At 33.8% G+C, this 23,121-nt stretch overlaps 2 protein-coding genes across 2 annotated transcripts in view; one reads left to right on the plus strand and one right to left on the minus strand.

Annotated features, from left to right (window-relative positions):
* Positions 1-2,691, minus strand: part of LOC127706696 (multidrug resistance-associated protein 1-like) — a 193,882-nt gene extending 191,191 nt beyond the window's left edge. Inside the window, exons 1-2 of the mRNA XM_052211354.1 lie at positions 2,674-2,691; positions 1,938-2,114 (exon numbers count right to left, since the gene is read on the minus strand). Coding sequence (XP_052067314.1) covers positions 1,938-2,114; positions 2,674-2,691 — 195 coding nt within the window. The remainder of the gene's footprint in view (positions 1-1,937; positions 2,115-2,673) is intronic.
* A 10,115-nt stretch (positions 2,692-12,806) lies between these two features.
* On the plus strand, positions 12,807-15,185 carry LOC127704691 (uncharacterized). The gene has a single exon (XM_052208825.1). The coding sequence runs from the start codon at positions 12,955-12,957 to the stop codon at positions 15,013-15,015; it is 2,061 nt and encodes a 686-aa protein (XP_052064785.1). The 5' UTR covers positions 12,807-12,954; the 3' UTR covers positions 15,016-15,185.
* Positions 15,186-23,121: the final 7,936 nt, after the last annotated feature.

Raw genomic sequence — 23,121 nt, forward strand, 5'->3', positions numbered from 1 at the left:
TTCTGTTAAACCATTGACATATAATCTTAAAGTTCACATCACAACGAGCATGTTTATCAAGTTTCAAATTGATGTGATCAAAGCCTCAATGTAAACTAAACTCCAGTTGGTGTGATCAAAGCCTCAATGTAATTCATACTCAAGTTGATGTGATCAAAGCCTCAATGTAAACTATACTCCAGTTGAAGTGATCAAAGCCTCAATGTAAACTATACTCCAGTTGGTGTAATCAAAGCCTCAATGTAAACTATACTCAAGTTGGTGTAATCAAAGCCTCAATGTAAACTATACTCAAGTTGATGTGGACAAAGCCTCAATGTAAACTATACTCAAGTTGATGCGATCAAAGCCTCAATGTAAACTATATTCAAGTTGATGTGATCAAAGCCTCAATGTAAACTATACTCAAGTTGATGTGATCAAAGCCTCAATGTAAACGATACTCAAGTTGATGTGATCAAAGCCTCAATGTGAACTATACTCAAGTTGATGTGATCAAAGCCTCAATGTAAACTATACTCAAGTTGATGCGATCAAAGCCTCAATGTAAACTATACTCAAGTTGGTGTAATCAAAGCCTCAATGTAAACTATACTCAAGTTGATGTGATCAAAGCCTCAATTTAAACTATACTCAAGTTGATGTGATCAAAGCCTCAATGTAAACTATACTCAAGTTGATGTGATCAAAGCCTCAATGTAAACTATACTCAAGTTGATGTGATCAAAGCCTCAATGTAAACTATACTCAAGTTGATGTGACCAAAGCCTCAATGTAAACTATACTCAAGTTGATGTGATATAAGCCTCAATGTAAACTATACTCAAGTTGATGCGATCAAAGCCTCAATGTAAACTATACTCAAGTTGATGTGATCAAAGCCTCAATGTAAACTATACTCAAGTTGATGTGATCAAAGCCTCAATGTAAACTAAACTCCAGTTGGTGTGATCAAAGCCTCAATGTAATTCATACTCAAGTTGATGTGATCAAAGCCTCAATGTAAACTATACTCCAGTTGAAGTGATCAAAGCCTCAATGTAAACTATACTCCAGTTGGTGTAATCAAAGCCTCAATGTAAACTATACTCAAGTTGGTGTAATCAAAGCCTCATTGTAAACTATACTCAAGTTGATGTGATCAAAGCCTCAATGTAAACTAAATTCAAGTTGATATGACCAAAGCCTCAATGTAAACTATACTCAAGTTGATGTGATCAAAGCCTCAATGTAAACTATACTCAAGTTGATGTGATCAAAGCCTCATTGTAAACTATACTCAAGTTGATGTGATCAAAGCCTCAATGTAAACTATATTCAAGTTGATATGACCAAAGCCTCAATGTAAACTATACTCAAGTTGATGTGATCAAAGCCTCAATGTAAACTATACTCAAGTTGATGTGACCAAAGCCTCAATGTAAACTATACTCAAGTTGATGTGATCAAAGCCTCATTGTAAACTATACTCAAGTTGATGTGATCAAAGCCTCAATGTAAACTATATTCAAGTTGATATGACCAAAGCCTCAATGTAAACTATACTCAAGTTGATGTGATCAAAGCCTCAATGTAAACGATACTCAAGTTGATGGGATCAAAGCCTCAATGTAAACTATACTCAATTTAATGTGATCAAATCCTCAGTTTAAATTATACCTAAACTCCAAATTTTAACCTGATATGGTACTGGTGTTTCCGTCTTCCATCAACCTTAAAAACAAGACCAAAACAGCAATTTGGAATGCGATTATAGCAGTTTTCATCAAAATAAACATTTGTACCAAGTTTCAAGTTGATGTTACCACAACTTTATGATAAACTATTTTAACCAAAACATTTAACTTGATTGAACAGACGGACGCACGGACGAATAGACCAAAGACCAGTATGTTCTCTTTCTATCGTATGCGAAGCATACAAATCATTTATCTTACCAGTGATGAGTGTGTCTTCAATGTCCACTGACAACTTGTAGGGGAAAGATTTGCTAAATATATAACGTAAAATGGTGCCGTGATCCATAACCACCCTGAGGTAATCCACACCAGAATGGTGTCCTGAAAACATTCCGTGAATTCTGGCCAATTACCATCCCATGTCAAATTTGAATCCTACAAATAACAGTAGCATACATTATTATAACAATTTAAATTCATTACCCTTTAAAATGTTATTAAGGGTTCCTGAAAAAAATTTCAAGAAATTTTAGAATCAAACACTTTATTTTTAAAATAATTAAATAAAAGTTTGATTCTAAATTTCTGGACAAAAAAATTGTTTCAGATGGGAAGAGAAAAAATTAGTTTGGTTTCCATTGAAATTCGGAAAATAGATAAATACAACATTGAGTTTAAATTTATTTTGAATTGAACTAGTCAGAAGATTCTTCTAGCGATAATATGTTACATTTTTTTTTATTTCACACACCCAAAAAAACAACTCGAATGAAATCAGACTTGTCATTACATGTATATTAGATAATAGAACCGTAGTGTTTTAGAAACTACAAATAAGTCAAACAGAAAAGATTGTAAAAATGTTGCGACAACTCCGAATAATTCGAAAAGGATTTCACCTATGCGACTGTTGCTTTTAGTGTACAAGTGTAATGTTGACTGCCAAAACATGTCCATTGTCCATAAATACAGGAACACGAATGAAAAAACGTACAGGGTGCTTTCTCTTCATTGATATTTTCTCTTGATCATGACGAACCTTCTGTCCTAATTTCATAAAATTCCATTAAAGTGTGGCAAAATTGTTGATGGCTTGAAACAATTTAACCATCGTTAACCAAAATGTTGAATGCACTGACGGAATGTATGTTCGCTTCGTATCGTCTTCGTAGACGATACATTGCTTTGAAAATTCTCTTATTTAGGTATTGTGGCTGCAAGTTTGACCGAGAAAGCTTAGTAACGGACGACGGTGTTAAAGTGTTTGAGAAAACCGACACTTTGTTTACGACTTCAATAACATAAGGCGATGACATTCATCGGATGAAGTACTTTGAACAACAATTTATTATGCGATAACATGGTATTAAAAAATTTAAGAAATCTTAGTCAAGTGGTTGTGTTGGTCACCATTTGAGTGTACGAAAAGCCGCAGTTGTTATTTGTTATATTTATGAAAAAGAACTCTTTGTCAATTCTACTTCAACAGCACAAAGACAAAACTTTAATTTAACATATTTACAAAAATTTGCATTTATTGTGTTTTATGAATTTAACGCTCTTTTAAAAGTTTTTTGGAGATGCAAAAGCGTTTACCGAAGGCATCTATACTACTAAAGGAAGAGACCGATTTCATTGAGCCGCAACTCCTCTGAAACTTACAAAGTCGGAAATATTTGTGATATGACGTATAAATGTAGTGTTTTTTACTATATAAATTTGTCTTTGAAACAATCTTTTTTCCACAGAAAAAGCAAATTTTTGAAAAAATATCCAAATTCGGAGACCGTTATCGATCAGTGCCTTATATGCTTTCGTGCATGCTCAGTCGACGTACTGCCCGCGAAATCTATACATGTGTATTACCTTATCTGTATGCCGTATCTGTCAGATGCACCACCAAACGGTGTATTTGGGATTTGCTATATACACGAGTCATTATACAGGGTTGACACTACTAAATTCAATCATTGTCACATTGTTTCCTGTTGTAGTATTTTATTCAGCGTAACTTTATAAGATGACTTAAAATAAAGCGTAGGTACAATTTCCAATTTGTTAGCCGGCATGACGTAAAAACGGCGAATCAAGGATTCAACTTTATATATAACTTGTATAGGACAATGGTGTTGATTGAAAATTACACAATTCCAGGCCCCTTTGTTTTCCAAATAATTAATATTATCAATAATTAATAAGTTCCAGATCAACGGGTTCAAGCAGAAAGATTTTGAAATCAGAGAAAACTGTGCATCTTATAATCAGCATGACTTTGTCAGATGACAATAGCAATACTTTAAGTCCAGGCTAAAAATAAGGCTTATACATGATTAAATACTTTAATTCAGTCACGGACCGGCGATGTCGCGGGTGTGTTCTAGTATGCGGTACTGATTGTGTTCACTCACTCATTATCTTTGGGAGTATACTGTGTTTGTTGTCTCCATTCTCATACATAGTTTTAGTTTTATTGTCATGTATTGTAATTTCAAATAGTTCAATGAAAAAAAATCACCACAATTATTTGTACACTTTAATTTAATCTGTAATTGTACTGCTCCTCGGGGCGTCTCGATTGACAAATAAAAATTGTTGTTGTTGTTGCTGTAGTTGTATAGTATATGTTAATAAACTGCTTTGCTGAGCGCAGCTAGATACGCCCGCAGAGGTCCAACCCTGAACAGTTGAGGCAAAAATGGACACAGTATTCAAGCTTGATTCAGGTCTGAATTTGGATTGTAATTAAATATTTGACATATTATAGGTTTCTGAATAAATGTAGTCAAAGAACTTGAAATTGGTTATATGAATTGAATTTTTATTCAATTAAAGATTTCTTGCTGTTGTGCAATACTTAGTAAATCTGTTGTCAGACTATAAACAAATAAAGTTCAATTAATTCTCAATGTCATATTAGAAATTTATGAAAATAAAAAGGAAGCTTACATCAATAGATATAAACAGTTCACCAAAGTTTCATGAGAATTGGTGACAGCATTTTTTAGTTATTGTTCGAAAACTCGAAAATCACCCCTTTTTTTAAAGAATAAAACCCCATAACCCCATAACAGATCAAATTTAAAATGTAAAATTAATAAAATTCTTAAGGGAGCTTACATCAATACATACAAACAATTCACTAAGGTTTCATAAGAATTGCTGAAAGCATTATTGAGTTTTTGTACGAAAACTGGAAAATCCCCCCTTTTTTATGAATAAAACCCTGTAACTCGGAAACGTAAAATCTAAGATTTATAAAAATCGAAAGGGAGCTCATGTCAATAGATATAAACAATTCACCACAATTTCTTGCAAGTTGGTGAAAGCATTCTTGACTTATTGTCCGAAAACTGAAAAATCCCCCTTTTTTTAATGAATAAAACCCCATAACTAGGAAACGTAAAACCTAAATTTTATAAAAAACGAAAGGGAGCTCAAGTCAATAGATATCAACAATTCACCAAAGTTTTATGCAAATTGGTTAAAGCATTTTTGAGTTAATGTCCGACATGTTGACGACGGACAGACGGAGAATGGCATACCATAATACGTCCCGTAAACGGGCGTATACAAATATGCGTACGGTCAATGCTTTTACAACCCTATAAAACTTTCTAAAACATTTAATTACATTATAATCTGAAACCAGGAAATTACGAGCGGAGTCAAGTGTTTCCTTTGTTTTGCTTAAACATTTCTGCAACGTTGTCATATTTTATTGGAATATGAACCATAACTTTAATTTAAAACACCAAGCGATTGGTGTCTGCCAATCAAAATGATGTAATCCTAATGAAAACTATAAACAATTTAATTGTTAGGCAATAAACAGTCATAACAAAATTTGATACAGATAAATGTAAAGGGTTCAAAAATTGGTTGCACTGTCATTCTATCATCAACAATTCTGAGTAAGTTCATGTGTATTTCATGCAATTGACAAATTTGATCAATTGAAAAAAAATTGAGGATTGATTTCAGTGAGTTCCTTTAAACATCTGAATATGAACTGGAAATATAAAATCAAACATGTTATACCAGAGAGTATTTTACATTATGTGTGCAACTATTATATTTTTGTGATGCTATTGGTAGTTATATGATATGTGACATGAACTTAAGTTCATTTAAAATGATATTTAATTAAATGAATTGTTTAGAATTATATTGATTACCCAAAGAGGTGTCCCGTTGCAGAATCTATCCATTTAACACAAATCTTTACACGTTTCAAATTATGTTTATTATCAACTGATGACTAGATATTTCAATAGATAAATGTGTGATATGATTACCGAGGGATATATAATTATGAAACTCGTCTCTTATATAAATATACACTGATCTAAATATTATATTGGGTCACTGTGTAATAGATAGGGTCTTTTGGGCATATGTTGACTTCAGGTGTATAACAGAACAAACCTTTGGTGTATGTTGACTTCAGGTGTATAACAGATCAAGCCTTTGGTGTATGTTGACTTCAGGTGTGTAACAGATCGGGCCTTTTGGGCGTATGTTGACTTCAGGTGTATAACAGATCAAGCCTTTGGTGTATGTTGACTTCAGGTGTGTAACAGATCGGGCCTTTTGAGCATATGTTGACTTCAGGCGTGTAAAACATCGGGCCTTTTGGTGTATGTTGACTTCAGACGTGTAACAGATCGGGCCTTTTGGTGTATGTTGACTTCAGGTGTGTAACAGATCGGGCCTTTTGGACGTATGTTGACTTCAGGACCAGTTTTAATTTATACTTTAACAGTTGTTAAAAGCTCACCAAACGAAACGGTCATATATGATCATCGTTACATACGTTTTTTTATAGTTAAACATTCAAAAGAATACTGACATGGAATTTGAGTAATCTTTTCAACTATTTATCTACGTTCTATTGGAAATTAAAAGACGTTCCATTGCATACAATTCGAGCCTCCTTTAAAATACTTAGTCTCTGATGCATGATTTTTTATTATTAATTGTTTTTGGCTTTTAACTAGCTGTCAGTAACTGCGAGTACTACCAAATCGTACTTTCTTGTTTATTTGACCTGTTGATACTAATTGTAATGCTTTTTTTTGTTATTTAATGTTATTCAGGGTTATATCTGGTCTATATACCAGCTTTGATAAGTTTTTAGTATTACTATATATTTTCACTTCTTCGTACTATGAGCATCAAAATTATTTATTTCGTAAAAATATTTCCTTTCTCCATTTGAACTGTACACGTATACGTAACAACAAAATTATTTTCATTTACCTGTGTTTAAAGTAATTGCAAATGGCTGATATTTTTGTTCAAGCATATTGTTTTTCTTAAATTGTTTAACATTTCACAGCGGTATACCATGTTACTTTAATTATTCTTCCCTTAGTTTGTTTATTTTGTATTAACATTGTATCATAGGTCAAATTTATTTGTTCAGTGTATGTTCAGTGGTGTTAATATGTCTTTTGATTGAGTTATGCCATTTCAATTGATATTTTATAGTGTGTCTTTCTATGTTGTGATGTTACACTATTGTTTCAGATAAGGGTGAAGGTTTGGTATAAACTCTCGGCAAAAGTAGCCATATATAAGAGGTAATGAGAGATAAAAGAGTTCTAATTTCTCCAGAAACCTGCAGACAGTACCTCTTCTAAAGATGCACTGTTAAACAGAGCCCAGGATGTAGAGATACCCCTAACATCATGAGCTTTAACATTAAAAACTATTCAAAAATTCTGCCTTAGAAGAATCATAAGCTTAAGATATGCATTTGCATATCCAAGTAGAAATAGTTTAAACAGAAAGATCTGAGATTCCTTTTTTAATAGGAATAAAGAGTCTTGAGTTAGAAACAGAACGTAAACTACTCGTTCTATCCAGATAAATAGAAAGGATTCTTACTGGACATAAAAGCACAGAAATAGAATCGCTAGGGAGTACAGGAATCACGACTGGTTCTGCACCCTTATCCGGAATCTGATTCTTTGCCAAAAAAGCAGGATCAGTTAAAAGAGTAACAGAAGATTTATCCCTGTTAAATCGAAGGCAAGCATCAGAAATGGAGAAGGCATGGATTTCACTCCTTCTCCGTCCAGAAGCCAAAGCTAAAAGAAAACAGCATTTATAGGAAAGAAACCTTAAATCTATTGTTTCTGCTGGTTCAAAGGGAGGAAGTTTTAAAAAGGATACAACTAGTCCAAGGTCCCACTTAGGAACTAAAGTGTTTTGTCTTGGTCTTTCAAGACTAAAACTACGAACCAAAAGAGAAATATGCTCATTGTTTCCAAAATCTGGGCCACCAGAAATATGAATAGTTCTTGAAATAGCTGATATATATCCCTTAATAGTAGAGGGACATCATCCTTTGGATTCAAAAAGAAAAACTAGAAAGTCTGCTAATTGTTGTACGGTGACTTGGAAAGGATCAATTTCCCGCTCACTACACTAATCTGAGAAGATTGACCATTTTGCATCATAGACAATGCTAGTGGAGTCTCTGACAGACTTTGTGAGATGCTTGGATGCTCCTTCAGAAAAACCTCTCTTTCTGATGCTATCCCTGAGAGAAGCCAGGCGTGTAGATGAAGTTTTTCTGGATTTTGATAAAGAACCTTGCCCTTGATTTGAGACAGAAGGTCTGGTCTCAGAGGTAGAACTAGAGGACACGCACATTAAAAGCCAAAGGGGCTGTAGACAGGGCAAAAGGGAGAGCCTTGAACTGGAAAACGTTGATGTTTTAAACGAAGCACAGGTATTTCCTGTAAGTATGGGAAAAGGAATGTGGAAATAGGCATCTGAAAGATCCAGAGAAGTAGTCCACATTCCTGGAAGGATTGAAGTCCTGATTGATCTGTTGGTTTCCATTTTGAAATGGGGAACAATAAGAAAGTTGTTCAGAATAGATAGGTCTATGACCGGCCTCATTCATCCCGTCTTCTTTGGAACCAGACAAAGACGGGAATAAAATCTCGGAGATATAGTTAAGAGCGACACCTCCTCTATTGCAGATTTTTGTAACATTGTGTCCACTTCTACTGATAGAAGTTGATACTTGACTGGGTCTTGAGTATGAGACAAACTTATCGGAACTGCAGACAGAGGAGGTAGGCTCTTGAACTGAAGTGTTAATCCCCTTCGAATTATTGTCAGCACATAACAGTCTGAGGTAATTTTCTTCCACTGATTTAGGAAAAAACTTAACCTCCCCCCTACTGGTACTGATTTTTGAGGAACTTGTTGTAAATTTTCCCCTGGGGAAGCTGTCAATAACGTACGAGGGGGCAAAAACCTAGGTACTAGACCCAGGTTTCTTGGGACCTTTAAAACCACCAGAAGGCTTACCTGAGCTTTTACCGGAGTTATGGGATTTGTTCTGCGGTTTGCCGTAGTTATTCTTCCTTTTCTTAGCAGAAGAAGGAGGACCACCTGAAGCAGAAGTACTAGTAGAACTAGATGTAGCATAACCGACCTCTTGCCATTGTTAACTTGTACACTAACTTTGACTGGATGAGGGGTTTTGCTGAGTTCCTCTTGAATCCGCTGTACGGGTAAACCAACATCTTGTCAGTAAGTGGAGATTTCAGTAAAGAATTTTTCAAAGACTCAGCAACAGAAATGTTTTCAAGAAAATCTGCTCTTTTAGATAGGGTGCAATTAGCAATAGAACCCATTAAAAGCAACTGAGATGAACCTAGAGCTTTATCCAGTTGAAGTAAGAAGGATCGTACTTCTGCTGGAACAACCGAATCTTCGCTGTTAAGTAAATGTCCGGTTGCAGCTAGAAAATGTTCGGCTGTGCCAAGAAATTGAGAAGCACTACGAAGGAGATTCTCAGTCTTTGACAAAACAGGTTGAGTGAGACGAAGACCATCTACTAGCTTTTTTCCCAATAAAGATGAAAGAGATTTGTCACAACTGGGAACAAGTCTACCCAGTGAAAAATCAAAGATATAAAAATCCTTGTACTTAACCTGATCAGAAAAGGATGACATCCCAAATCCAGAGATTTTGTTATTAGCAACCTTTTCACTAGCAGAATTAGCGATACCTTCATTACTAAATTGTAAAGCAAATGCCATATGGCCAGATTCAGGAAAAGAATTGTGAGAAGTCACAGTATCCTGAGAAATACCACAGGAAGCTTCAAAAGTTGAAGAAGGTTTCTTCGGCTTGGAACCCCCAAGGGTGACCGGGGAATAGAAATATGGTCACCATTGGTCTTCCTCCGACCGGCGGTAAAACCCTCGCTAAAGTGGGGCGTCCGTTTGGCTGTGCGGGATGTACAAGTTCGCAGTCACGTCCGGTCAGAATGGGGACGTTAAATCCGATGCCTCGTGTAAAGAGAGTGCCACGTTCTTTGCACGTTAAGAACCCTTGTAACAACTCTTTGAGGGGTCCGTAGGGGGCCTGTTGCAAGGCTAAATTTCTGTCCTCATCCAATATACCCTCATTTTCCTGTGGCAGTCCAAATTTCTCCGACTTCATCCCGGACGACCTCTATTACAGGACCTACCTATTGTATTTATTGTTAATTTGTTCTCGTCCTGAACATGCATGAAATATTTGCCACTGGACGTTAAGCAACCAACAATCAATCAATCAATCTTCGGCTTGGAAGGAGAGGCAAAAGGGATATGTGCTTCATCCCTCATCAAGGTATACACCTTATCCCTAAGATCCTTCAAGGATGGAGGATCCTCAGTCTCCTTGGTGGGAGGTTGTTGAGCCGACTTAGAAGAAGGCTCAGGGGCCGTCTTCGATACCTTGGAAGAAGAAGAACTTTCAACATCCTCATCAGTGAGGAAAGCCCTTTCATGACTCCCAGGGGAAACAGAAAGCTCGTCATCCTCCCTCTCACCATATTCTACAGACTTAGCTGGAGAAGGTTGATGAGAAGAAACTCTATTCTCCAGTACAGACATACGACTGGATAGAGTACTCGAAAGACTCACCAAAGTCCAAAAGTCACTTCTGAAAACCATCCAAAGATGATGCATGATCAGAACCTTGAGTACCATGAGAAGAGCTAGAAGATTGAGCTCGAGAGTCAGGTACGGTGGTAGAAGGATCTACTGCAGGAGTCAAAGATACTGCTACGGGTGGAGCAGGAGCTAAAGGTGGAGCAGTAGCTACCCCAAAAGGGGGACCATAGAAATTGTCCCTATAAGGCCAAAAACCAGGTTGGTTTGGCATAAACCCACCATAAGGGTAAGACTGTGGCCAAGGTGGCTGAGACCATGAGGGTAAAGGTTGGGTGCCCGAGTTGGGAAGTATATACCCACAATAGGATAATGGGGGTCTAGAACCTTGCAAGTTCAAGCCCATATCTGTACCTGGGACAGAACCAATAGTACCCAATGAATTTACAGGCCTAGATAAAGTATGAGTCACCGAAGTTGACGTAGGTACCAACCAAAATGCATGGCCGAACCTTGTGAAAGGGTCGGATAGATAGTATTACCAGACACCGAAACCCCGGTCAATGTACTGGTAGTTTGGGTGGGGGGGACTTAAAGGTAGTGACCCATCCAGGAGATAGTCCGAACCAGGAATATTTACGTAAGGACTATTCAAATTAAAGTCCATAATAAAATTTACATTAGTCAAAACAAAAACACAAATAATTTGTTAGAAATTCAAACTAAACAAGGGAATAAATTTCCAATAATATACACAATATATGAAAAGCAATTAAGCTATTCAAAAATCTTTACAAACAACTAAACACTTCTCTGTTGAATCTTTAATAATTTGCACGTGTGACCGATATCGCAGATGAAAATTGAATGGGAGAATATGGGCAAACAGGGGTATATGTTCGGACCAGTGAGAGTACGTTTATTTTTAGTCGGGATTTTCCATTCTGACCTATAACGCAATTGGGGTTACACTCAGAATTTATGATGGTAACGTATTTATAGCTATAAAATAAGTCGAGATAAAGTGATAAAAGTAAACAAATGGCATCTGCAAGAAAATTAACACTTACATAAACTTTAATTAATGAACATTAATACACATATAAACATAGTGACTAATAGTAAGGGAATAGAAGTTTAAGTTACTTGAACCACCAATTCAGAGAGGGTTTGTGTGACCGACGTTTGCAAAGGAGGTAGAACCAATTCCCTCTGAATTATTTCACACCAGTTCCCATTGATTCATTTCACAACAGGACCAGTTCCCTCTGAATTTGTTCACACCAGGACCATTTTCAGAGAGTCTTTCAATCTCTACTTAGATTCAGTGTTTCACATCTCCATGTGTGTACTTAGAGAATCTAACAATACTATGGACTATTTCTAACCATATAATACAACATACTAATGTAAATTTGAAATGTTGTATTAAATTGACCATAAAAGTAACATGTTGCGCCAAATAACAGTTTGAAATTATGAAAGTTTGTAAAATTGTTGAATGAGTATTTTAAGTACATAAAATAGGCTCTTATAGCATAGGATCAGATTATCTGTTTGTTCTATTTATAGATAACCTTATCTACATACTGATTAATCAGTCTCACTTGTATGGCGTACGGAAAGGGTCAAAAGTAAATTATTTCGCATATGCTACAGTTAATACAGCATATGCTATATAAACTACAGCTTAAGCTATAATTTATGTACCCTATGCTGTAATTAATGTCGCTTAGGCTATAATGTATAGCATATGCTGTAATTTATACAGCATATGCTATAATTAATACAGCATATGCTATATTAAATGCAGCCTATACTGTAATAAATAGCATATGCAGCTTAAGCGTCCAGTTGACGTACCATAAGGGTCAAAAGAAAATACAGATTACGCTATAATTGTTGAAACATGTACATTATTTACATTTAAGTTATAACTGTCCCGAAAGGGTCAAAAGTAAATGTAGCATAAGCTGTATTGTGCCATATGGTTATAAGGTGGGGTTACTGTCAATCACAAATGATTCTATTATATATTTACTGTCAGTCACTCTTCAACTTTGAAGGCTATTCACAAATTAGGATAACGCCCATCAGAACAACATTTTGTTTAGGATGGGTGAAAATTAAAGAGCATTATGATTTAAGTAATTGATAGTCGAGTTCAGAGAGTTAATGAAATATTCGGAATATTTACATGAAATTATATCCTACTTCCACGTTTCCCGACAGCATAACATCATGAAAATTAGTTAAATTGATATTAATTATATGAACTAACCCTATGTAAGTGTGTCGCTTGAGCATTTTATTGATTAACCTGCATATATCGTGGTTCAACTGATCAGCGTGTATCGCACATAAACAAAATGGCGGACAATGAAATAACAATTGAAACTATTATCAAAACAATTGAAGAGTCCAACGACCTTAGTCTGGATAGCATTTACTCAGAATATCCTCCTGAATGTATACCTACAAAGTTAAAAACGCCAGCAGGCGATAAGGCCAAACGAACTAAATATGAGTCGATAGACATAAATCTATATGAGGACAAGGCAAACATGGTTGCCTTTCGTGTGAAAGTTGATCGAATTCTCTTGTGGATCAAAACTCTTCATGTATGGTATTATGATCATCTTGGTAATTCCGCTGAACATGACATAAGGTGGTTTGACGATCCAGCTGATTGGAATAAGAATGCAGGAGGTAATAAAGCCATATGTATTGAAATCTCAACGAAGCATACACATGATTCAGAAACCCCCCTTCTCTACAAAATAACATTCTTTATTAACACTGGGGTGATTCAGACTCAGGGTAAGGCCAAAGACAAATTTGTTCAACATGACTTTCCCATCCTAATTGCACTGATTAATAAAATTAAAGAGTTCAATGGTGACCGGGTTGTCCAGCATGATACACCTAGCACTGTAGAAGAGGGCAACGAGGCAAACACTGATGTTACCAGTGAATCAGGTAAACATGACAATGACTCAAATGAGGACAAAGTTAATAATGACCAAACACATGGAAAGCAATTATTTGAAAACAGAGGTGATTTAAACAATAACAGTGAACCTCAAGTAAACAACCAAAATAATGAATGGTCAGTAACACAATTTAGACCTGAGAAAATGTTAGAGAGAATGGAAAACTTCTTCGTACTTGCTCTAGATAAGATTTGTACAAAACAATCTGAACTTTTTTCAGCTAAAATGAAAACAATGGAAGATTCATATCTAAATCACCTTAAAGAAAATGATAATAAACTTGCAAAAGTACTTGAAAGTGTTTCCAAAATTCAAGTTGCCAAATCTGATTCCACAAATGCATGTGATCAGAAATTTTTCAACAAATTAAATACACTTGAGCATGAAAACTCTGATTTGAAGATGTCATTACAACAGGTTAAACACACAACAGAATTGGACAAGTTTCAGTTACAGTCAAAACTTGATCAGCAAACATCTCAGTCTGAGCTTCAAAAGGTGAACCATAACAAATCACAGAAGCAATTTGAGTTTGAAATTAATAAATTAGAAACTACAATACATGAGAAAGATGATAAACTTAAAACTTTAGTAAGCTCATGCAATGAACTGAAATCTAGATTAGAAGAAAAAGATGATGAGCTATACAGTCTCAAACAACATGCATGTAGAGATGATGGTGCAGCGCATTTTCAGGATGTTCCATCAAGAACTAGACGATCTACACAAAGCAACTTGCGTCAAAATAATGCAGACAAACCACATGTTATATTAATTGGAACGTCAAATATTGAAAGAATTGATGTATCTAAATTGTCATCAAAGTTTACAATGGAGAAGCGAGTTGCTTACACTTTACCTGATACCGAGAAAAGTTTGCGAGAAATTGAGCATGCACCTGATATAATTGCGTTTCACTCCTTAACAAATGAGCTACGTGAAAAAAGTGCAGAAATTTGTGTTAACAAAATGAAGGAAATTATATCTTTAACATGTGATTTATATCCATCTTCAAAAGTTATCTTATCTACACCAACACCTAGAGCTGACAACGAAAGCTTCAATATGAAAGGTCAGTTGATAAGTGCTTTATTGAAGCAGGAATACTTTGATACCGAAAAAGTTTATCTGTGTGATCACAGTAACCTAGCTAATAAAGGCAGAGCAATCCCTAGATTTCTTAGTGAGGATGATAAATATCACCTTTCAGATCAAGGTGTAAACGTGTTTGCAGCAAATATTCGGGATATAGTTGATGAAGCACTAGATCTACCAAAACGTAGACCTTTTTATAACAGCAATGTTAACCTGAATAACGGATCAAGAGGCGGATATCGTGGACGTGGTGGATATCGTGGGCGTGGTGGATATCGTGGTCGCGGTTATAACACTTATAACAATTATCAAAGTCGGGGTCGTGGATATGGGCAGCCTTAATATGCTGATACATTTGTATTTAGATTTTCTTAGTAAAGAAGATAAAGTTGCCAGTTATAATTAAGTTTTGTTTGATATATTGTAAACAATTGTAGCTAGATTTTGTTTTGCTTTCTGTTTTATCTAAACTTAAATTGTCATTTATATAGGACAATAAAAAGATAATTTCATTTTTGCCTTTCCTTAGTTAGAGGAGTTTGTTATTTTATAAGAGGGAAAAGAGTTTTATTATTTTACAAGGATTTCATATTCATATTACCTGCCCAAAAGCTGACTGTCAAAGTTAATAAAAGATTATTGTACAATTAACCAGTGGTGAGAGGGAATTTTAAAAGATTACTATTAAAAAAGCAATTATGACCAGTCAAAAGAGAAATAATTTTTTTCACAACATAACATTTTGTGTTTGGAACATAGGTGGGCTTATTTCAAAGCATCATGATAAAATAACAGATCCCCTTTTTCTTCAAGAGATAAGAAAATATGATGTTATACTATTAACTGAGACCCATGTAGGTTATAACACTACAGTCAATATTGAGGGTTTTAACTATTACCCTATTTGTAGACCACAATCAGCTAACTCTAGATACTATGGGGGCTTAGGTATTTTGATCAAATATGAAGTTCGCAAGGGCATCAAGATTTTGATAAATACATGTAAAGATTATCAATGGTTACAGTTTGATAAACATTATTTTAATCTAAGTACAGATATATTCCTATGTTTGGCATATATTATACCAGCTACTTCATTTTATGTTGATCAATCAGAAGATGACACACTAGAAAACATAGAAAAAGATATCATAAATTTTAGCCATCAAGGTAGTATTATATTGTGTGGGGACTTAAATGCAAGGACAGGGTCAGAGCCAGATTTTATAATAAATGATGTTAATGATACACATATACCAATGTATGATAATTATAGTTGTGATATTATTCAAGAAAAGAGATTAAGTTATGATATGAAAGTAGATTCAAGAGGTAAACAACTTCTGGACTTGTGTATTGCGTCCAAATTACGTATTTTAAATGGAAGAATGTGGGGCGATTCTTATGGTAAATACACTTGTATAAAAGCAGTAGGTAGTAGTGTGGTTGACTATGTTATCATGTCGGAAGACTTGATTGAAGATACTTTATTTTTTCATGTTGCTGATTTTTTATCAACTCTGTCAGACTGTCACTGTAAACTGACATTTGGCCTGTTAGCTAGTTACTCGCATAAAGCTAAGGAGCAAGACAATACTATTTTATTTCCAGGAAAATATATATGGTCAGAAACCTCTACACAAAAACTTCAAGATACTTTATGCCAGCCAATTATTAGAAATAGTATCAAAAATTTTTTAGACACAAAATTTAATCTTTCAGAGGACTATATTGAAAAGGCAGCTAATGAATGTTTTGATATAATAGATAATGCTGCCAGTAAATGTTTAATATTCCGTAAAACCAAGAAAAAAGTTGCACGTAAATACAAAAACAAAAAATGGTTTGACAAAGACCTGGTACAAAAACGTAAAAGCCTTATTTCTAAAGGTGAGCTGTTATCAAAATTCCCCTGGGACCCAATTATAAAAGGGTCTTACTATAAATGTTATAGGGAGTATAATAAGCTACGTAAATATAAACAAAGGAAATTTAAACAAAACATTCTTGACAGTCTGGATAATCTAAGGGATAATAATCCAAAGAGTTATTGGAATCTCATCAAAGAATTAAAAGAAGACAATTTGGATGGTCCAGAACATTCTATTCAAACTAACGTCTGGTTTTCATATTTTCAATCTTTAAATCTCAACTCTGACAAATTTAAAGACAGATTAGAGGAAATTAACAAGAAAGTAAAAAATTTAGAAAATAATCCAACTTTTTGTGAACTGGATTACAAAATAACCCTAAAAGAAATTTTGGATGCTATAAATAAACTAAAGAATAATAAAGCTGCAGGACTAGATGGTATCCCAAACGAGATATTAAAATCAGGGGGTAGTATATTTGCACCTGTTTTGCAGAAACTTTTTAACTTGATATTCTGCTCTGGAACATACCCTCGCAAATGGTCATTGTCTTATATATGTCCAATTTTTAAAGCAGGGAGTCCTAGTAAACCTGAAAATTACAGAGGCATAGCAATTAATTCATGCATTGGAAAATTATTTAACAGTATTCTTAATAAAAGACTTGACATTCATCTTGATAAAAATAATATAATTCATCCATGTCAGGTTGGTTTCTCAAAAAAGAGCAGAACATCTGACCATATGTTTGTTTTAAAAACCATATTAGATAAATATACTAACAGAAAAGGGGGGAAAATTTATGCTTGCTTTGTGGACTTTAAAAAGGCTTTTGATAGGGTCATACACTGTGGTATTAGATACAAATTATTGGAAAATAACATATCTGGAAAATTTTATACTATTTTAAAAGACATGTACAGAAAAAATGAAATGTCGGTGAAAGTGGGTAATGTACTAACGCCATCTTTCAGCTCGCTAGTTGGGGTTAGGCAAGGGGATGTTCTAAGCCCAAATTTATTTAAGCTTTTCATTAACGATCTGCCTCCAAGATTTGAGTCGAGTCCAGATGCTGTTTATATCAATGGGCGTAGAATTGATTGTCTTATGTACGCCGATGACATTATTATATTATCAAACACTAAACAGGGTCTGCAAACCCGACTTGATAACCTGCAAACTTATTGTATTGATTGGTGTCTAGATGTTAACTTGTCCAAAACAAAAGTTTTAATTTTTAACAAGCCTGGAAAATTTTTGAAGGAATCACTTTGTTTAGATAATGAGGCTATAGAATGTGTTAACAGATATAAATATTTAGGGATAGTCTTTACTTCCAGTGGTCTTTTTCAGCAGGGGAAAGAAGAGCTATTCAAAAAGTCCTTAAAGGCAAAATTTAAACTACAAAAATCCATGTCAGCTTGTAATCCAAGTATTGATACTGCAATCCATTTATATGATCACACAATAAAACCAATTTTATTATATTGTAGTGAAATCTGGGGTACCTTTAAGATTAACTCTGCTGCTTGCAAGAAAAAAAGTGATTATCTATTTGAATTAATTTACATAAATGATTATTTGGAAAAATCACATTTCAGGTATCTAAAATATATTCTTGGTGTAAATAAAAAAGCCTCAAATTTGGCAGTGTTATCAGAGGTTGCAAGATTTCCTCTTTATTTTTCTGTCATTATATCTATGGTAAAATATGTACACAGGCTTAACAAATTGGACGATGGGTTACTTTATGATGCTTATGTTTGTAATAAAATTTTAGATGCAGGAAACATTAATTGTTGGTATTCATCTATGAGATATGTCCTTCAATCACTTGATATACAAAATTTGAATACAAAGCTCAATAGATTAATTAAATTTGTAAAATGTAAACTTTGTAACAGTTTTAAAACATTTTGGGGGGTCAAAAGATCTGATACCTTATCACAAGGTAATAGTAAATTAGAAAATTATTTCAACCTCAAGACTGACTTCGTAAAGGAGGCTTATTTATCAATTAAAGATTTTAATATAAGAAGAGCTATATGTAAATTGAGAATAAGTGCACATGATCTTAAAATTGAGAAAGATAGGTATAGTAAAAAATACATAGAGAGAAGTCAGCGTCTATGTCATCACTGCCTATCACATGGATCAAATTCTATTGAAGATGAGACCCATTTCACAGTAAGTTGTCCTTTATATAACGAACAGAGAAAATTATTATGGGATAAAGTAAACAGTTTTTGTAGTAATTTTAAAGAATTACCCAAGGATAAAAAATATTTCTGGCTGTTCACAAATGAGCATTTACCAACTCTTATGTGCCTAGGCAATTATATAATTAAGTGTTTAGAAATAAGATCCAGGTGGATACAAAATATATAAAATTATTATGCAATTATTGTTAATGTTATGTAAGACACATGATGTGTTAGGCTCTGATCCTGTCCAATATATGATAGTATTATATTAGGATATAGTTTTTCTTTTTTCCAATCATATTGTGCTTAATATTGTTGTAAATGATGCCCTTTATGGGTTCTTGATTAGATTAATAAAATTCTTATCTTATCTTATCTTATCATGCTTATCTTAGAATTATATTTAAGGTAGCACAATACAAAAGCAACTAAATTTTATCAAAATTTAATTTTCATCTGTTTTTGTTACTTCTTTTAACAATTAATGTTGCTGATGTTTATACTAGAATTTCTTGAGGATAATGTAATAAATATGAATTCTTATTAAAAGAATTAAATATTTCATTTTCAAACTGCAAAAATAAAAAAAAATATACTTGGAGTAAAACACCATATTGTCATTGTATACAATATATATTTCTAGTAATCCCTCATAAAGATCATCTAAACTGACCGACTGATCATTTTGTGTACACATGCATAACTTACTTTTTGTAACAAAAATGAATGCAAAAAAACAAAAATATATTATTTTATGTACTAAGAGGAATAAAATCAATATTGAAAATGCAATGTGTAATTAAGCTTCTGATATTATTTATTGTAACTGTTTATCATAATAAGCGGAGTTTTGACCATATCAGTAGCAACCGTGACTAACAGCAAAGTCAGTGATGATATAACCTCTCCCGCCAGATGTATATTGATGCGTAGGTGTGTGCATTTTCTTTGTATATTTAGAATTGCTGAAATGAAATGCTTTCATACTGGTCAAAACCTAACTGATTTATGATGAAAGGCCAATCCTGAAGTATCCAAATGGTACATGTGTGAATTATATTGAAGTAAATGGGGTTTAAGTAGGAAAATTCTTATTTATGCAATTTTGACACATTCATTTTTGACATTAAAATGTAGTTTTAAATGAAGTTAGCTACAGTACTAGAAGTGTGCCCCTATATGCCTGATTTTCACACATGTTATTCCTTGAACAGTTATCTTCAACATATAGTCTCAGATCCAAAAAGCATCAAAAGAACAAATGTTTTACCCAATTAAATTTAGTGATCTCTTATAAACTGAGGTTGACATCGTCATTGAAGGTTTATGAGAGAATGAAATGAATAGGGAAAATCTGAGACATGGTTTCGGAGTTCAAACTGTGTTGTACAAGAATCTTTAAAATATTTTGGGATGGAATGAAAAACAAAGAAGCTTATTTCATTCAAGTGTGGACATCACAATATAGCAACTAATTATGTAATAATTATGTCATAGTGAAATTCTCATCATTTTAAATACACAGAATTTTGAAATCGGTTTTTTGCAATCGATTCCTAAATTTATTTGAAAGAAGTAAAACCATAAAAAAATAGTTCGACATTTAGACTGATATGGCACTTTAATCTTTCTTCTTTCTTTTGGTACCCTATAAAATTTAAAGCTGGATGAAAGAGGTTACATCCGTTTAAAGTTGTCTGATTAGGGGTAAAATAATCTTTGTATTGTGCTACCGAGAGAAAGAATAGTGTAGACAATGATACCGAATCCCTCAACATTTCAGGCAAACAACCAAGATAAAGGTACGGGTACGAAAAACAATGCCTTTGAACGTCCTAAAGTCGCTGTGAGACTTTACAAAATTAGTAAAAATCACACCATACAGCAAGCACTAGTTATAAATTGTCTATTGTATGATGAAAAATACAAGAATGAGATTGATGTACTATTCATTTTATGCTGAATTCAATCATCAGAATTTATGTATTTACATGTCTGTTTTATAGCACAGATTAGCGAAATGTGTGTTCGTTATAAGTTTTACTATAGTACGCACGTAGTCTATTCGACTACATGTATATAAGAATTTTCAAGAAACGATGAAATATTAAACTGTTCGAAGTCATGTATTAATTACTAAATATAAATAAAAGTATTTGAAACAAAAAAGAAAAACAAGTTTTATGAACACATCCACTTTGTATCCTTACAATCTAAATACAAATAATAGAAGGAACACGTAGCAATTTCCGTAAAGTGACATACGTGTTTACTTATTTCGCTAAAATGGGATGTATACTGTCCATTTTTTTCGCAAAATTAGGTTACCGATTTGCTACTATGTCCCAAAAAGTTTAGCCAGTCTTTATTTCACAGTCAATATATACATGTATACAGCCCCTGCCGGGGAGGAAGTAAATAATCAAATCTAACTCTAACATTGGTTGATATTCCAGGCACTTTTTAAATTTTTCTAAAGCCTGGATTGTTTACTCATAAGAAATCCGATGGACAAGGTATTATTTACAGTTCTCACTTTATGGGCAGACAACAAGTTTGCATAATAGTTTTGCCACTTCAATATTATGCAAATACCCAGCTAGATTGAATGTCAAATTGTATCGAAAAATATGGCATTACAAATGAACAATACGTTTTATAAAAATATATACAAATTTGGTATTTTTAATAGTATGTAACGTAAAGGAGACATATATTTTTGTAATTGCCAAAGAATTCGTGTTCGATATTCAAAGTTTGTATTTGTCAGCATTTTCGAAGGATTTATGGTGACCAGATTCACCTGTAAAGAATAAACATTATCTTCCGATGTTCAGACACTTTGTTGTAAAGCAGGAAAGAAATGTGAAATAGAACAACAAGATGGTAGCACAGTGGTAACATCGATTCATCAAACCGGATGTAGCTGTATATTGTCACTGCCATAAAAATTTTATGCATAGTAAGACATGCTTACGGTGACCTATAGTTAGTTGTTAATTTCTGTGTCATTTTGGTCTCTTTTGGAGAGTTGTCTCTTGGCAATCATAACACATCTTCTTTTTTTATAATTATAATGTCAAATTGATTATCTACAGAAAATGTATACATGCATCAGGGCCAAGCAGGCAGAAAAGATGCAGATTACCGACATCGGACTACTCTATTAAATGTATGTCCCTACTTTTCCGTTTGTCTATTATACCTGTTTTTCCCTTTATTTTCGTCTCATGACCCTGTAACTAAGGCAACTGGTAATCTTAAGAAGTGGTATGAGTGCCAATGAGATAACTCTCCATCCAAGTCACAATTTGTAAATTTAAACCATTATATGTCAAAGTACGACCTTCAACACGTAGCCTTGGTTCACACCAAACATCAAGCTATAAAGGGTCCCAATAAGGACTAGCGTAAACTCATTCAAACAGGAAAACCAACGGTCTAATCCATATAAAAAGAAACTAGAAACACTTATGGACCTCATCAACAAGCGACAACCACTGAACATTAGGTTCCTGACTGTGCCATTATTTTTGGTGTAATTCAAACACTAGTTGGTTACAATATTGACATCTTCAAAAAACTTTGAATAAAAAATCAGACAATGAAAGAAAGTTGGAAGTTGTAAGCATTTTGAAACTTAAGGCGATTATGACCATTTTGATTCACGATGAAATTGTGTACACTATTCTCAACGATATTCCTAAACACTTAGAAGTAACTCTTTCTTCTGATGCAAAAAGGAACGAACATGTTGAAAATATATACAAATATATATCGAAACACTTGGCCAGATTTATTGTGAAAGTTAAAGTTTAAAATGAATATACAAAATCTTGAAATAGTAACTGATAATCTTGCTTAGGTGACTCAAGGAAGTACCGCCGGACCTTAGTTATGAAGAACACTGCAAAAATGTCTATAATTACATTTATCAGAAGGTCTAAAAGATACCTTATTGTCTAACTTTGAACATTACTAACTATGCTGTATACATCATCATACTCCGTGACGGTATCCATATACTTCACTCACGTTTTTTCGTCTATTTTTGTAGCTTTTTCTTTATCCTGTGTGCTTCTTTTTCTAGTTATGCTTTAAATCTATCTCCTCGAAATTATCTTTTGTACAACATTAGTGCATATATATTTTACATGTAAACTAAATTGTAGTATTGTTTCCAGGAGAAGACTTCCTAAGTTCGAAAAACGTGCGTCTTAACCGTTTTGACTCTTTGAGCAAATAAAATAATTATAAACTATAAATTCCAACAAAATGTACATGGAAGATACTTGATTTCATAATTGACAGCATATTGTTGATTTTGGGGTCTGTGTTTGAACAAACATTGGTACAATTTGTACACCGCTTTC

The sequence above is a fragment of the Mytilus californianus genome, unplaced genomic scaffold (genome assembly GCF_021869535.1).
Source record: "Mytilus californianus isolate M0D057914Y unplaced genomic scaffold, xbMytCali1.0.p SCAF_6, whole genome shotgun sequence".
NCBI classification, from domain to species: Eukaryota; Metazoa; Mollusca; class Bivalvia; order Mytilida; family Mytilidae; genus Mytilus; species Mytilus californianus.

What these genes read in the sequence shown, in the direction of transcription:
- LOC127704691 (XM_052208825.1), top strand. Translation starts at nt 12,955, where the DNA reads ATGGCGGACAATGAAATAACAATTGAAACTATTATCAAAACAATTGAA.